The sequence below is a fragment of the Hippocampus zosterae genome, chromosome 6 (genome assembly GCF_025434085.1).
Source record: "Hippocampus zosterae strain Florida chromosome 6, ASM2543408v3, whole genome shotgun sequence".
Taxonomy (NCBI): domain Eukaryota; kingdom Metazoa; phylum Chordata; class Actinopteri; order Syngnathiformes; family Syngnathidae; genus Hippocampus; species Hippocampus zosterae.
Genome location: NC_067456.1, coordinates 2,839,773 through 2,856,711, shown reverse-complemented (window position 1 = coordinate 2,856,711; position 16,939 = coordinate 2,839,773). Strand labels below are relative to the sequence as shown.

Below are 16,939 nucleotides of genomic sequence, written 5' to 3'. Positions count from 1 at the left end.
ATTAAATCCATTCGGCAGAGACACCCACTGCATTTGAGAGCACAGAAAAAAAAAAAGAATAACATTTGTGACAAAATCCAGTCACCCCCCTCACCCCCCTTCTTCTCCACTCACCTGGTGTCTGTTTGCATGTTTCCACCCCACCCCAGTCAACCGACCTGCACATGTGCATCAACTGCTCTTCTACTACCTGCATATTCACCATCTTTGTGTTCATGGTGCAACCTGAGTGTTGCACAGGAACTCGTGGTGGGGCCTCTCGTATCCATCCATGCATTCATCCATTCTGACCCCCCCCCCCACCCCCCCTCCCAATGTCTTCCTCTTCCTCTCTTGTCTGTGTTGGGCTGGCATGTGATGGCGGCACTGGTGTGTTCTCCTTCTCTCTCTCTCTCCCTCTCTCTTCCCCTTGTGTACTAACAGACGCAGACCAGGCTGGAGCATGTCCACATTAAGGAGCTTGAACAGAGCCTGCACTTTGAAAAGACCAAAGCTGAGAAGCTCCAAAGAGAGTTAGAAGACACTAGGGTAATGGATGTCGCGCTGCGTTGGGGCAGGGAAAAAAAGCGAGATGGCAGAGTCGATAGTGTTGCGTATCCGGAGGTCCGACAAACGGAGGCTCAACCCGAATTTGTTCTATTTTAACACGTTTTTGAAGTTTCAATCAATAGTATTGTAATGTATAGAAACACACAATAATGGCATTTGCCCGTCACATAATCCGCAAAAGTGTTGAACGTTTTTGCCTGTTTTCCGACATGTTGCTGACAAAATTGAAATCATTTTTGTGCATTTTCTCCACTGCCAATTTGTATTAATGTCTGAATTAAGGGATTGAAATTAAAATGGCCGCCAATGAACCGTGGGGGTCTGAAATGGACTTGTTTCTCAAATTTTGCTCATATCTTGAGTTCTGCTCTGCTCTGTGGGAATGACAACCATTACTGGAGGTCAGTTGGGGACCTTCTCTGCCTCTTCTTTCTTGTCGTTAATAATCTGCCTTTTCCACTTGACCTCAGTGCCGCCCGGAATGTTGCGGCATGACATCATTCCTCACCGCATTCCACATTGTTATGCAAAACAATAAAACCCCACTTCTGTCCATAATAACTTGGAACAGTGCATTTTAACAAAAACAATTTTTGGAAAACATCCCGTTATCGTTGGGAGGTTTTGTTTCTAAATGCATTCAAATTATTCTCCACCAATGGCTCGAAAATTATTACATGTGCCATTTGCATAGACTTTAAAAATCTGAGGAAAATATCATTTGCATAATTTGGAATGTGGTGCACACCAACGGCGCAAAACTCGTGTGGGACTTGTATTCTGTAAAAGCCCAAAGAAAACCTTAAACAATTGCAATATATCAGGAGTGTAGCTGATGATCCACCAGATCAATGTTAACCAAATATGTTCGCAATCACCGTACCCATCAATAAAAATGCAGCCCAATAGAAATTTTGTTACTCCATTATTTGAATCATCGTATGAATGTCTTCTCAAAGAAAGAGCTCCCAGGTTCAGTCTGTCGGTTACTTTTGAACTTAAGATGTCTTCTTTTCAAGGTTGCCACCGTGTCGGAAAAATCTCGCATAATGGAGCTGGAGCGTGACCTCTCACTTCGCACCCGAGAGGTCGCCGACCTGCAGCTCCGTCTCGGCTCCCAGCAGGTCTCCGACGACCCCGACGCCGGCGGCGTCTCTCCCCTCCTGGAGGAGATCACCTCCCTGAGGGACCGTTTGGCCTCGCTGGAAGCCGAGCATCAGCAGGACCTGGCCGGGCTACGTGAGAAGTTGGAATCTCAGGTGAAGGCGCACGGCGAGGCGACCGCCCAACTCCAGGCCGCCGGCGTAAAACTGTCTGGCGACAACGAGCAGCTGCGCATGCGCCTGAGCCAGGCCGAGAAGGACGGCGCCGAGGTCGTGGAGAGGCTGAAGCTGGAACACGTCCAGGCCCTGGAGGAGGCCGCCGCCGCCCATAATAAGCAGATTCATGACCTGAAGGAGCGGCTAGCCTCCCTAGCAGAAGACAAGGAGAGCCTTGACAATGCGGTGCGCGCCGGGCTGGACAAAGCTGAGAACCAACACCTGGTGGAGCTGGAGGATGTCCTCGGGAAGCTCCACGCAGCCGAGCTCAAGGTGAAGGAACTGGAGGAGATGGGAGCCGAGTTAGAGCGGCGGGCCCTGGGTGAGAGAGAAACCAAAGACATGGTGGCGCAAATGGTTCGCCGTTTGTGTCGCAGCCAAAGCGGCCAGAAGGAAGAAGTCGAAGATGTTCAGAATCAAGAAACCGAGGTAAGTGTTACTGTGGTGGCAAGTATGAATGCTTTTTCCTCCAGTGTACTCGAGCACATTTTGAAAAACGCTGTCAAGTGAATTCAGAGAGTTATCTGAAAATACGTTTGACACTTTTCATTTTAAACTTAAGTATAGAAGTTGAATCGGTTCTTCTTTTACCGATGTCCAAAGCATCGATTAGTCCATGAGTTGTTAGCAAATGCATTGGTTGTTGATCTGTTTTACTTCAAATATGATTTCCTCAAATGTAATGTTATTTTATATTTTTTTTTGTCCTAAAGTTATTTGGTGAACTGAGATCATTGCTGGAAGGCAAAGTGGCCGAAATCCTGTCACTACAGCAAAGTTTGGCCAGTGTGGAGCAAAAGAAAGACGCTGCGGAGCAGCAGCTTGGAGACCTGGTGAGTTTAACTTTTATTTATATCGATATACATTTGTAACAACTGTAATTAACTATAATAATTTGCGTACATTTTACAGTGGAACCTCAGGTTATGAGCAACTCTGTTTATGAACAATTCAGCTTACGCCCAAAATTCTCCGTACAATAATTTATGTCATTTATGTCCTGTTTTTCATTTGTGGGCAGTTCTTACCGTTGACAATGTAAGGGTCTATGTTGTGCAGCTTTTCGCACTACGTCTTTTAAAAATACGTAGGGGACAGTAGTCCCTCGACTTTATTGCAAAGCGATGAACAACATCGTTGACAACGCACAGAACAAAAACTATTCTCCGCTTCCAAGACACCATAGTCCGCACTTAGATCCACCAAATTAATTCTTGAAAAAATTGTAGGAAAATATCATAGAGATATATTGCCAATGATGCCAATGCCAATTGAAATACATTTGGGAGGTAATGCTTTTTTTTTTTTTTTGCTTTGCCCACAGAAGCAGCAGTTGGCTGCAAGCACAGAGGAGCAGACCAACTCTGCAAAAACTATGCAAGGTAAATAATGAATTAGTTGGTCTATTCTCCTCGACCTGTTAACTATCCTCGCACAAAAAACAAAAATCCCAAATATGCCGTTGTTGGTTTGTCAGAAACCCTTGAGAGGCTCAGCAAAAAGGAGGAGCAGTGCACAACTCTGAGCACGCTATCGGAGTCTCTCAAGAGTCAACTTAATGGTAAAAATGAATAAATGTAGGGTTCTTTTTGTGAATAAACAATACTTGTGGGTAAAGTTAATGAGCTGGTCGCAATTCAGGGCTGGAGAGGAAGCTGGCGGGTGCCGACGAAAAGGTACGGCAGCTGGGCGAGGACAAGAGCAAACTGGAGAAAGACATTTCGGACATGATGACGGCGTCCGGTGACAGTTCGGTGCAGCTGAGCAAAATGAACGAAGACCTGCGGCAGAAAGAAAGGTGTTCAATCCTAAACCCTCAAAAGTTCTCAAAACCATCTTGTTAGTAGTCAGATATTTAATCCGTCCAACATAGGGACATTCAGATCGGTTTTTTTTTTTTTTGCTTTTAAACTTTCTCCCTATGTTGGCTCCCTTAGGAGGCTTGAGGAGTTGCAATGTCAATTGGCGGAGGAAAAGAACAAGGTGGCTCTCTCCAATGAGCAACGGGAGCAGGATCTGTCCCGCAAAGACCAAGAATTGTGTGAGACGCGAGACAAGCTCGACGCTCAAATAAAAGCTCTCCAGGAGAAGATTTCCGCATTGGTTAGTTGGCATATATATCAGAGATATTCAAAGAAAATGCTTTTGTGTTGGGCTTTTATACAGAATAGTCAGGATTGGGCTTTTTTGCTGCCTATGTCCATTCTTAAATGTGCCTTATTGTGATAGAACAGTGCAGTTAATAGTCACTTCTGGTCTTTCCCCGTTTCCAAGGAGAAAAGTGTGCAGCAGGGTGTCAGCGAGGCCGAGGAGCTGAAGGAGTCTCAAGAGAAGGCTCTCACCCAGGCCTCAGAACTCCACGGCAAGGAGGTCCAAGGGCTGCGGGACGAGCTGGACAAGCTGAAGCAGGAGCTCTCCTCCTCCAAGGACAGGAGCCGCGAGTTGGAAAAGCTGGTGTCTGAGGTGCAGACATACAAGGACAAGCTTCAGGTAAGGACAGGGTCTGGGTTTTGGATCCATGTAGGCCCTGAGGTATGCCTTAACTTTATCTTCTGCATATTTTCAGTCTTTACACAGTGCATCCAGAAAGTATTCACGACGCTCAATTTTTACGCATTTTGTCATGTTACAGACTTATTCCAAAATGGTGCAAATAAACTCAGAAGGGATTTTCTTTTCTTTTAATCACAGGTACATGAATATAGTGGTACCTTGACTTATGAGTTCCCCAATCTATGAGCTAATTTAACTTGGGAGCCGTTCCTTGGTTGAAATTTATTACGGTACTATCATCATGTGCATCTCCGCTCCCCGAATGCCACTGCTCACTCAACTAAGGTACTGTCCTGTCCTCACATGTGGGCAAGGAGAGCCACAGTCGCCCATGTGCTTCCAGCCATTTATTCATCGGGACAAAGTCAAACCAAAATACAAAATGCGAACAACAGCCAACTGAACCGCAGACCTTGATAAGATAAGATAAGATATCTTTTATTCGTCCCACAATGGGGAAATTTACAGCCTCCAGCAGCAATAATGTATGTAGAAAGAAGAAAGGAGAAAGAGAAAAAAAAAACAACAAACATCTTTCAATTAAATACAATATGAACACAAATGGATAAAAATAAAAATGATGGCACTCATCAAGCCACACCCTTCACACACATCCAACACACGAATATTGCAGGATGTACCGTAATTACACTTAAATGTTTATTTCTTTACATGTTATTGATTTTTATACAACGCAGTGCTGTATGGCTTAATTAAAAACCCAGGAACAAAATCATTGCTTTTTTTACAGGCCCGGCTACTGAACGAATTAACCCAAGTCAAGGTACCAGCATATTTGTCATGAATCTCAAAGTTTAGGTGAGCCGTGTCCCGTTTCCACCAATCATGCTGTAGATTATTCTCCTGGTTACTTGGAGTTCACAGCTGCTGAAAAGCCGATTGGTGGGATGCGATTTCGAGAGGCACACAACACATCCGCCAGTGTGGTCAAAAAGATCACTGTGTGAATGATTCTTAATTAATTGTGGAATAAGGCTGTAACATGTGAATATTGAAAAAGTGAAGCTGTGACTACTTTCCAGTTAGACTGTAAATGTGTGAAAATCCCCTCACCTCCCCATGGACATTAACTCATGACTCCATCATCATTTCATGTCATCATACACAGAGGCCATCTCGTATTAAATACAGTGGAGCAAAAAGTTGCTTCCCCCCCTCCCCATTGGAAATAATGCAAAATGCTAAATAGTTGATTGTCATCATGCAAATTTTCATTTACCTTATATTGGTCTGAGCCCTAGTGACGATGTTTTGATTGGCTGACTGTCATGCACATGTGAATTAAGATGCCCGAGTGAAGACGCCCATTTAATGGAGACAGAACAGGAGGGTTTTAACAGAGTGAATTCAAAAAGCGATTGCATCGGAGTCAGCGGTCAGGCAATTTCCGTGAGATTGTTTTGGGTTATCATTAGACTTGGGAAATTTTTGGGAGGTTGCACTTAACCCTCAGAAATACATTTTTACAGAAAAAAAATTGGAGGAAATAGTCTTGTCCTTGGGTGTCTTGAAAGGCACTTATAAATAAAATGTATTATTATTATTATTATTAGCATTTCAGTTTTGGTTTGCTCTTTCGTCTCAGTTTTATTTTAGTCTTGAATGATACAGGACTCTCGATCATGTTTAGTCTAATGACATGAAATGGTAATAATGTCACTCTCATTAGTTAATCGGGGGAAAAAGAGAGAAGCAACACCGAGTTTGTTTGTTTCCAGAGTTGTCGTGTGGTACGGTTTCATTTCCTGTCCCTTAGCTGATATGTTCATGTACATCTCTGTCTATGGGAGTACCCAAAAAAATCCCACTACAAGTACATGGACATTATATGCCTATTGAGCGTGGTTTCGGTGGTGAGCTGGGGTGTCCTTCTTTGACATTTTTTTTAAATTTTTAACTTCTGCAGCTTAACCTTTGTTTTTGCATTCATAAATATTGGCTTGGTTTATTTTGGAATCATCATACATTTTCTTTTTGTGCAACTTTGCATAGATGCCTTTTTTTTTTTTTTTTAAACACCCTCCCTCTATCAACTTGATTTCCCCAGCATCTTTCCGCTGAGCTAGAGTCCTCCAAGCATGATGTTGAATGCTTGTCCGCAAAGCTGGAAGCGCAGACTGTAGAGCTGGAGCGCAAGTGTCAGGATAGAGAGGATGCCCACGTTGAGAAATGCAAATTGGAGACGCAGCTCTCGGAAGCGCAGAGCAAGCTTTCTGCTCTCCAAGATGATTCGATCCAGAATAACGACCTCCGCGTTACCATAGAGAGGCTCTCGAAGGAAAGGGATGAATTACTCGACGGCAACAAGCGTGCCGAGGAAGAAAGAACGTCACTGAATGACCAGTTGGAGAAGCTCAAAAATAGTTTCCAGGAGGCACAGACTGAAAATACCGACCTGAAGAGCGCCAATATCAAACAGCTGTCCGATATCGAGGATCTCAGGAAACGAAACGAGGAGAAGGATGCCACGCTGCTCAAACGCCAGCAGGATGCTCATCAAGCTGAAAGTAGTAAGAAGCAGCTTCTGGAGGACTATGAAAATGTCTGCAAAGAGCGCAGCAGGCTAGAGGAGGACCTCAACCAGAGCAGGTCTAAACTCGGGTGCGAGAACGAGCGGCTCATCTCGGAGCTCGATGTGGCCAAAAACGCCAAAAAGTCTCTGGATGCCAAGAACGCAGAGTTGCAAGCCAAGCTGCAGTCCCTCAACTTGGAGAAAGAAGATCTGACCATGAAGAACACGCAGCTGCAGGCTCGCGCAGAAACGCTAAGCAAGGAGAAGGCTACCATGTCCTCCGAAATCAGCGCCGTCGCGTCGGACAAGAAGAATCTCGAGGCGGCGAAAGAGGAACTCCAGAATCAGCTCAACCTTGCCAAGAAAGAGCTGGACGGCTCCGTCCGCGAATGCGAAGACCTGAAAGCATCCCGCCTCAGCTTGGTCCGGATGCTGGAGGAGTCCAAGACCAGCAGCCAGGTGACGGATTCCGAAAGGCTTCAGCTCCTGCAGGAGAAGGAGGACTTGCTCGCCGGCCAAAGGAAAGTTTTCCAGGAGAAGGAGGAGCTGCTCAAAGACATCGAAGAGCTGAAGAAGAAGATTGAAGTCTCTGCCCAGCAATTGACTCTGTCCGGCAAAAAGCTGAATGAGGTGTCTGCAACTTTGGAGCAAGAGAGGCAGACCTTTCACGCACAGAATTCTGAAAACTCGGAGGCGCTGCATACGCTGAGGAAAGACAAACTGACCCTCGAGTTGACACTCGAGCAACAAAAGACGGATTACGAGTTTCTGGCGGCGGAGAAGGGCGAAATGGAAGCAAAGCACTTGAAGGCCACGGCGGAGATTAGCGCCCTATTGCTCGAGCGGGACAAGCTAGTGTGCGACATCCGAGAAACAAAGGACCAACTGGACAGCTTCTCCAGAGCTCAAGGCGATATTAGTCAGGAGAAGTCTCGTCTCGAAGCCATGCTCAAGGAAGCCGCTTGCGAGACAAAGTCCGTCGTAGCCGAGTTGGCGTCGCTAAAAAAAGAAAAGGCCGAGCTGGAGAGCAAACTGGAGAAACGTAGCTCCGAAATTGAACTCCTAGAAAAGGCCAATGCCGAGCTTGCCCGAGGACGCAGCGAGCTCGAAAGCGGCGTGGAGAAATCCACCGCCGAACTTAAAGGGCGAGTCGACGAACTCACGAAAAACGCGGCGTCGTCGGAGACTCAAAAAAAGCAGCTCCTCAAAGAGGTCCTGCAAATAAAAAAGCAGGCGGCGGCGTTGTCCGAGGCCAAGCGTGATCTGGAGAAGCGGCTCCAGGCGGAATCCGACGAACGGATTCGCACGGCTGCGCAAACGGAGGAGCTGCAGACCGCCTTGTCACGACTTCGGCGGGCCAACGACGACATGTCCTCTCAACTTAAGAGCGCGGGGGAGCGTCATGCGATTTTAACGGCAGAAAGCGATTTGGCAAAAGCAAATCTGAAGGAACAAGAGCAGATGACCCGAGAGCTATTATCCAAACTGGACGAGACTGAGAAACGCGCATCCGCCCTGGAAACGGAGAAGCGGGAGCTGCTCGCCGGACGCGGTCGCTTGGAGCAGGACGTTTCCCAATGGCTTGCGGAGAAATCACGGCTGACCGCCGAGCTGGAGAAGTTCCAGGAGGACGTCAAGACCCTCCGTGCGGGGGAGGCCGCCCTGGAGAAGCGGCACCAGGAGGCCGTCGCCGAGAGAGACCGGCTCCGGTCCCAACTTAAACATACCATTGCTAAGCAGCTTGAGGTATTCCTCCGTATAGTTGCCGCCGCTCGTTCCTCTACTCTGCAAACGCACCTTCAAATATTGCCGGGCTACTGTCGCCTGCCTCCGTCACTGCATGCTTTGTTTTCCTTCCACTTTGGCCTTTCATCCGATTTTCTTCACTTTCATCCTCCACATACTCACCATACGTAGCGCCCAGTCTTTGCCACCCTTCCTTTCCTTCCAGTGGGCTTATAACGCAAGCAAACGACTCTTCTGTCTTGAGGTGTTTTGGCGCAATCGATGGTTTGAAAAACTTCCATTTTTATGTTGGAACCAAAATCTGTATGTCCACAAAGTCTCTGTGCAATTATTATTAAATGCGTTTATTTATTTATTGTCATCACAAAAGGAGTTGAGATACTCTTTGTGTAGTCACAAAACGTTTGGGTGAAACATCGACCGAGATACAGACAGACTGGAGGAGTCACAGAAAGGCATAGATGTGGATGAAGTTGTGCAAAAAGGGCTGAAACGTTGAACACTTATTTAAAATATTATATATAGATGTATATTTTTTATCATTCATTCATTCATCTTCCGAGCCGCTTGATCCTCACTAGGGTCGCGGGGGGTGCTGGAGCCTATCCCAGCTGTTTCCGGGCAGTAGGCGGGGGACACCCTGAATCGGTTGCCAGCCAATCGCAGGGCACACAGAGACGAACAACCATTCGCACTCACATTCACACCTAGGGACAATTTAGAGTGTTCAATCAGCCTGCCACGCATGTTTTTTGGAATCTGGGAGGAAACCGGAGCACCCGGAGAAAACCCACGCAGGCCCGGGGAGAACATGCAAACTCCACGCAGGGAGGCCGGAGCTAGAATCGAACCCGGTACCTCTGCACTGTGAAGCCCACGTGCTAACCACTGGACTACCGGGCCGCCCTCTACTTAAGATGATTATTTTTATTCATTCATTCATCTTCCGAGCTGCTTGATCCTCACTAGGGTCGCGGGGGGTGCTGGAGCCCATCCCAGCCGTCTCCGGGCGGTAGGCGGGGGACACCCTGAATCGGTTGCCAGCCAATCGCAGGGCACACATAGACGAACAACCATCCACGCCACACTCACACCTAGGGACAATTTAGAGTGTTCAATCAGCCTGCCACGCATGTTTTTTGGAATGTGGGAGGAAACCGGAGCACCCGGAGAAAACCCACGCAGGCCCGGGGAGAACATGCAAACTCCACACAGGGAGGCCGGAGCTAGAATCGAACCCGGTACCTCTGCACTGTGAAGCCCACGTGCTAACCACTGGACTACCGGGCCGCCCTCTACTTAAGATGATTATTTTTATTCATTCATTCATCTTCCGAGCTGCTTGATCCTCACTAGGGTCGCGGGGGGTGCTGGAGCCCATCCCAGCCGTCTCCGGGCAGCAGGCGGGGGACACCCTGAATCGCTTGCCAGCCAATCGCAGGGCACACATAGACGAACAACCATCCACGCCACACTCACACCTAGGGACAATTTAGAGTGTTCAATCAGCCTGCCATGCATGTCTTTGGAATGTGGGAGGAAACCGGAGCACCCGGAGAAAACCCACGCAGTCCCCGGGGAGAACATGCAAACTCCACACAGGGAGGCCGGAGCTGGAATCGAACCCGGCACCTCTGCACTGTGAAGCCGACGCGCTAACCACTGGACTACCGGGCCGCGTATATTTTTTAAAATCTTCAAAACTGTAGAAATCCGTATGGACGTCATCAACTATCACGTCCGTCAATTGGCGCATGGCACAGTAAAATTAATAAGTGAGATAAAGGGGAAAATAACCCTCAAAATCACCTCCGTATTTTGTCATAACTTGGACACATGGTCTAGGAATTTGATTTGACAATGAAGTTGTTCAATAGTGCGAGGAGACTTTTTGGACATGATCAGTACGATTGGGCTTTTTGCTAAATGAACACAAAAGAACCCCGACACGAATCTGAATAGCATCTCGTACGAGAGCTGTGTCAGAAGTGGCGTCTTTGCTAAAGTCAAACCTAATCTCCACATTCCGAAATCCACTCCCAAATCGCCGGCCGGAATGCGGATGATTGTGACACAGCTCTTTGTTTGTACAGGCGTACCGACTCAAATGTCTGATGAGCATTCATTTGCCACTTGCGTGTCCGTTCTGAGTCCACGGGTCATATCTTTATGTACACTTCTTGTTGTGGCAAATACATACTTGACTCGTATGTCGTTTGTCCTGCCAGAAATATACGCACGGCGAACCCCCGTTTGTGGCGAGGGAGACATTCCACACCCAAATTGTTGAACCGAACCATTTCATTTGGCCCAATGAAAGTTAGGCTAACTTCATGATGGGAAATGCGACAGATGCGCTGATGGAAAAAAAACTACTCAAGCACGCACGGCGCAGCAACACAAACGAGCGGAGCATCCGACAATCAAAACCCACAATGGCATAAAAAGCCACAATTTAGCGGGGGTTCGCCGTGTATGATTTGAATCCGTTCTGCAATTGACCAAAATGAGATTGATGGGCCCGGATCAAGCCGTCGCATCTGCGTCGCGTGGTCGATTGCACGCAATTCTTAAAAAATAAAATAAAATTTAAAAAAAAACTCGCCGCAGGCCTCTGAGGCGTCCGGCCAGACTGCCGAAGTGCTCAAGCAGTTGACTGAGGAGAGAGATGCCTTGCTTCGAGAGAAGAGTGAAGCTCAAGTTCTGTTGGAGGGTCTTCGTTCTTCCAAACGAGAGATGGAGGCACAGGTAAAATTTAGGCATCCCCCCCCCACACACAAAAAAACAGTTCGCCAAGAAATTGATTTATTTATTGTTTATTCATTCATTCACGTAGCAAGCGTTACTGTTACTGTGCTATTTCGGGTCTGAAAGTAGTCGTTGCTTTTTGACTACTGTAGACCGCAACAGCAAACCAACAAAAGATGATCAAAACTTTTCAGTTTCTTCTTTTTTTTTTTTTTTTTTTTTTTTTTTTTTTAAATGATGGGAGTTGAGAATAATTTCAAGACACTGCTGTATTTATTTATTTTTCTGTATTCTGTATTTTGGTCTAATCGTCTGTTCAGATGGATGAGCTAAAGCAAGACAAATCAAAGTACCAGCAAGAGCTGACAGCATCCAAAGAGCAACTTGGTGCCGACAGCCAGAAGCTGGACAGTCTCACCCAGGAAATGTGAGCACCTTGCACCCCCCCTTGCATTTTATTCATTACTATTTCCGACATTTTACACTCGCTGTCCAAATTGATTGTTCAACAACACACAATGTTTTATTTTTTTTTTCCTCTCTCCAGCAAGGAGCTCAAGGAAGATGCGTCGGTCAAGTCGCGCACGCTGGAGTCGCTCCAAAACGAGAAGGACAAGCTGACTCAGGATATTGAGAACAATCACCAGGACCACAGTGAACTTATCAAGGTGGGGCACATGTTTCAGAATGCTCAAAAGCGCACCGCTTGTCATGCACCTCTGTCATAGTTGCGGATACATGTCGAGGGAAAATTGGTACGCGCATGCCAATCCTAAGGAATAAAGAAGGAATAACGTGGTCAATAAATGTATATTTTTGTGTCTGATATTTTTTGTTTTTGTGTATAAACGTGTGTGTGTGTGTGTGTGTATAAATATATATATACTGTATGTACAAGTATATGTACACACACAAAATCGTCCCATATTTTTCTATTTGTGAATGCTTTTGTCTATTTTCGTTTTTTTTTTCTTCATTCATTCATTCATTCATTCATCTTCCTAACCGCTTGATCCTCACTAGGGTCGCGGGGGGTGCTGGAGCCTATCCCAGCCGTCTCCGGGCAGTAGGCGGGGGTCACCCTGAATCGGTTGCCAGCCAATCGCAGGGCACACAGAAACGAACAACCATTCGCACTCAGACTCGCACCTAGGGACAATTTAGAATGTTTAATCAGCCTGCCACGCATGTTTTTGGAATGTGGGAGGAAACCGGAGCACCCGGAGAAAACCCACGCAGGCCCGGGGAGAAAATGCAAACTCCACACAGGGAGGCCGGAGCTGGAATCGAACCCGGTACCTCTGCACTGTGTAGCCGACGTGCTAACCACTGGGCTACCGGGCCGCCGTTTTTTTTTTGTTTTTGTTTTTTTTTTTTGTTTTTTTTTTGAGGGGGGAGACTGGTCCTAACAGCCAGTAAAATTGAGACATTCAAATTTTCATCGCTTTTCAATTGTAATTGGAGCATCTGCATATTTCACATGTATTTTTCTTTCCTCCCACTCAGCTCAAGGACGAGCACTCAAAACTCCAAGCACAGTTAAAGGAGTTGAAACAAAGGTATGGCGAAAACACACATTTCTTCATTTTTTTTTTTCTGCTTTCTTAAAAGCACTGAATAATTCCCCTTTGTATTTTTCTCCAAGCCTACCATGTTATGCCTTCAGGTATTCCATTGTTCATTTCTGTTCATATTCTTTTTTTTTTTTCTCCACTTAGTCTCAATTTCTTGAATGAAAGGTGTGGAATCAAAAGGCGAGACATTGTTCGTGTACTAAACGTTGTTGTTGGTTTTTGGTGGGGGGGCTTGCGTGGCTAGTGAGAGCACTTTGAAGGAGAAGATGGACAAAGAGAACGCAGAGTTCCAGAAGGCTGTTGGTAAAAATCGTGCCTTAGTGTCGGAGAAGGAGGAGCAGATTGAAGCCCTCAAGACGGAGGTGAGCCAGATTCGCAGTAAACCTTCACTTTGTAGTCATTTTTGATTTTCTTTAGATATTTTTTGTGAAATGTTTTTCTTTCGTCATAAAATCTTCATTTTTGTGTATTTTTGCTTCTCGTCTCATATTTTTGAATTATTTTCTAAAGGTTTTTTATTATTTTTATTTCCTGCTATAGGTGCATTCCTCATCGAATTATATGGTTTTATATTGTTTTATTTGGATTTCCCGAATGTTTGTATTTTTTTTTTTTAATCGGGTGATTTTAGGGGGCATGTTGTAGCCATGTAACATGTTTTACCTCTACTATTTGAGTTTTACTTTTTATAAGAACAATATATAATATCCTCTTTAGTTTGGTATGATGGATAGACGACTAATCACGTCATGGTCTTCTTCAGCTGGCCGCCGCGCGTGGCCAAAGTGCCTCGGGGGAGAACTTTCAGACTGCCATAGCTGCCTTGGAGCAGGACAAAGCTCAGCTCAAGCAGCGAGTGGAGAAGCTGGAGCAGGAGCTGGCTGCCGTTCCCTCAGGTGCGCTCCCCCCCACCCCACCCAAGATGCTTGAATAATTCATATCAGCGGCGGATAGGCTTGGGTGACACTTTTTGCGTGTGCAGGTGACTCCGTCGGCGAACGACCGAGGGACAAGGACACGGAGGCCGAGGTACACGACGTCTTTCGGGACAAAAGCTCGGAGTGGATCCAAAGAAGCGAGTTGTGTGGTCAACTTTTGCTTCCCTACCCTGCCCCGAATGCAACGCTTTTTTTCAAGACGAGCGCTTGTATTTTGGGGTGCGGTCGTATGGAACCAAGCGGCTTGTAACAGGAGTCGGGTGTTGATTGTTTCAGTGTCACATTTTCGAACAGGCTCAACTGAATTAGTCACGCAGGGCACTTATTTCGCTACACTTGTACAATCTCATCAAAAGCATTCTTTCAATTTAAAATTCTTTTGGGCGGGGTCAAATTTATTGAAGAAATCTACGTGGAGTTTTTATAATTGTTCTAATTTTTGTATTTTGTCTATTAATTCATTTTTGTATTTCTTGAAATGTTCACGTTTTAATCTAATATTTGCGAGTTTTTCTTTTTTGGGGGGTAGTATTTTTGTTTTTTTGCCCCCCCCCCCACACCCACCCAATCATCAAAAACTGCCAAAACCAAATTTTGTTGTTTGAAGCATTTTGAGATGAAAGAGGAGGGAATCAAAGTGTCCTTTAACCAGTGGATCAGAGACGTCATGCTCAAAATTTGCACACGTCGGCTACAAGCTAAGTTTGAAAGTCAACAAGCAGCTGTAGCATCCATTGACGAAAAAAGATTGGTTCACTTCTCCTGTCCCATGGAAATCCATTTCCATTCCAAGCGGCGACTCACGGTTCCAAATACGCCCCATCTCCCCATCCTCAACTTCAGCAGCCATCCATCCAGCCGCACCAACGCCCACTGTCCAACAGCGCCGACATCTCCACTGAACAAAACGGGGTTGTGAAAAATGCTGCCCATTACAGGCGCAAAAAACACAAGCGCCCCACGTCTGTCCGGCACAGACAGTCAATGGCGCCGACATTCCTCCCAATCACAATCTGTGCTGCCAAGAAGGCACAACCACCAAGCACAGATACTTCTCCTTTGACAAATGTCATGGCCAAAAAAACGAAAATGTCACACTGTGCCATTTTGTGCGTTCCCGTCCGTGTGTTGTATTCTAATTTGAACCTGTTATTTTCTTCCTCTCCTTCCACCCAAATGCTGTGCTGTCTGCAATGCTGCAGCACCATCAGGCAGCGGTTTGTTCATGTTTTTTGTCAGCTTCACTCATGCATGCGCGCATGTGTCACTTAAAGGAGACATAATGTGGGGTTTGTTTGCCCGCCCCCTCAACCCCCCCTTTGAATTTTAAAACCGAAGTGTGCTTGACGTGCTTTAATCGACATACCACAGTGATCAAGAATCACCAACATATTTTACAGCTTATGTTGAAATTGTTTTTCGACGCAGCGTTTTCTCTTCGAATCCACTGGGCTGCATAGTTTTGGTTGCAAAATAAAAATACCACGTCACGGATGCCAGTTTTAAAATAATTAAGTTTACATTGCAAATACACCAACAACTATGACCAGAAAATAATGGAATATTTCAAACTCATTTGACGCCACGACAAAATTTAGTTCCGCTCTGCTTACTTTCAACAAAACCACTGCTAGCTAATTTGAACCCATCAATTCCCACCTCCACGCCGAATCACACTCGCCGGTTATGCTGGCGCATGACGTGGCCAAACACCCGCCGTTAGCCCGTGCGAATCTGTGCTAACACTGCAGCTCTGCTTACCTTTTGTGCTTCGGCACGGTCGTGCTTCTTTAGTTCCGCAACTTAAGCCTGCCGAGCTGCCATGTCGTTGGGTGGGCCAACTCCAGAGAGTTCATTATTTGTATGGAAACATTTTTTAAAGTATACATCTGGGGGTTTGGGGGGGTTCCATAATATGTCCCCTTTAAATCTATGTGAAGTCATCATGGGGTTGCCATATGTGTTGGGGTGCTCACCACTCATTTGTCTTTGTTTGGGCTCACGCTCGCCATTATCACTTGATTCTCAAAAGGATCATGTTTAGGGATGGGCATTTTTTCAATCTGTTGCCGTACACATTCTGAATTAATTGCATACGAGTATCATTTTTCTCCGTAGACGAGATTTTATCATTTAGCATTGTACTGTTTTCATTTTATCATAAACATTGGTAATTTTATACATGTGCAGATTTCAAGTGTATGGTTTATTTAATGTTTTAATTTGATTTAATCTTTACTCAATAATTTCGATTTCATTTTACTATTATGTAGACTGTTGTGTTTCTCCCCCCTGTAGCATTTTTAAATGAGGAGGTTGTATTTTAAATGCATAAGAATAAGTTTTTTTTTTCCCTTTTTCAAGTACTACGCAGTCAATGCAATAATCATTTACGTCAGGTGTTTCGCCCATATACAAAAATAATTCTAATGCATTTTATCACTACACAATTGCATGACTATGTCGATTTAAAAATTTTAAATACCTTGATAAATTTCATTGAGTGAAACGAAGAGGCCCATTCATTAAAAAAAAAACCAAAATGAAAAGGAATGACAGTCAATCAAGTAGCGATCGTTATTCATCCTCGGAATCAATCAAACTGTTGAGCGAAAATAAATGCCCAGCCCTAATAAAATGTTTTTTTTTTGGGGGGGGAACCATCATTTAATTATTGCCATTTTCAGATTGACTTCCTGAATTCGGTCATCGTTGGCCTGCGCAAGGACAACTTGGACCTCAAGGACCAGATGGAGAAAATGGCCGCCGCCGCCCTCAACGGCAACAACACCAGCGAGCCGGACGACTTTGACGACTTGGACGGGTCAGTTAACACAAAATGCCATCAAGGTTTCTGTCACAATTAAGACACCGCTCAAGGATATGCGTCAGAGATTATTCACAAGGAACAGCAAAATACTTGACAGGAGATATCTTTGAAAAGGAAATAATAGATTGAGTGTTGAAGAACTTGTACAG

The 16,939-nt window shown here is 45.5% G+C and overlaps 2 protein-coding genes across 9 annotated transcripts in view; one reads left to right on the top strand and one right to left on the bottom strand.

The window, feature by feature from the left end:
• The window catches only part of psat1 (phosphoserine aminotransferase 1), a 62,883-nt gene that overhangs the window by 36,574 nt on the left and 9,370 nt on the right, over positions 1-16,939 (bottom strand). The window lies entirely within an intron of this gene.
• clip1a (CAP-GLY domain containing linker protein 1a) overlaps positions 1-16,939 on the top strand; it is a 28,040-nt gene that overhangs the window by 9,875 nt on the left and 1,226 nt on the right. For 2 of the 5 annotated variants that reach the window (XM_052068077.1, XM_052068076.1), the window contains exons 9-27: positions 424-528; positions 1,569-2,297; positions 2,582-2,701; positions 3,193-3,250; positions 3,346-3,429; positions 3,510-3,666; positions 3,806-3,971; positions 4,143-4,358; positions 6,490-8,700; positions 11,311-11,448; positions 11,769-11,875; positions 11,996-12,116; positions 12,955-13,007; positions 13,094-13,114; positions 13,267-13,384; positions 13,786-13,918; positions 14,005-14,051; positions 15,163-15,177; positions 16,648-16,784. In XM_052068077.1, coding sequence (XP_051924037.1) covers positions 424-528; positions 1,569-2,297; positions 2,582-2,701; positions 3,193-3,250; positions 3,346-3,429; positions 3,510-3,666; positions 3,806-3,971; positions 4,143-4,358; positions 6,490-8,700; positions 11,311-11,448; positions 11,769-11,875; positions 11,996-12,116; positions 12,955-13,007; positions 13,094-13,114; positions 13,267-13,384; positions 13,786-13,918; positions 14,005-14,051; positions 15,163-15,177; positions 16,648-16,784 — 4,736 coding nt within the window. The remainder of the gene's footprint in view (positions 1-423; positions 529-1,568; positions 2,298-2,581; positions 2,702-3,192; positions 3,251-3,345; positions 3,430-3,509; positions 3,667-3,805; positions 3,972-4,142; positions 4,359-6,489; positions 8,701-11,310; positions 11,449-11,768; positions 11,876-11,995; positions 12,117-12,954; positions 13,008-13,093; positions 13,115-13,266; positions 13,385-13,785; positions 13,919-14,004; positions 14,052-15,162; positions 15,178-16,647; positions 16,785-16,939) is intronic. The other 3 variants (XM_052068081.1, XM_052068080.1, XM_052068079.1) reach the window with 3 other exon arrangements.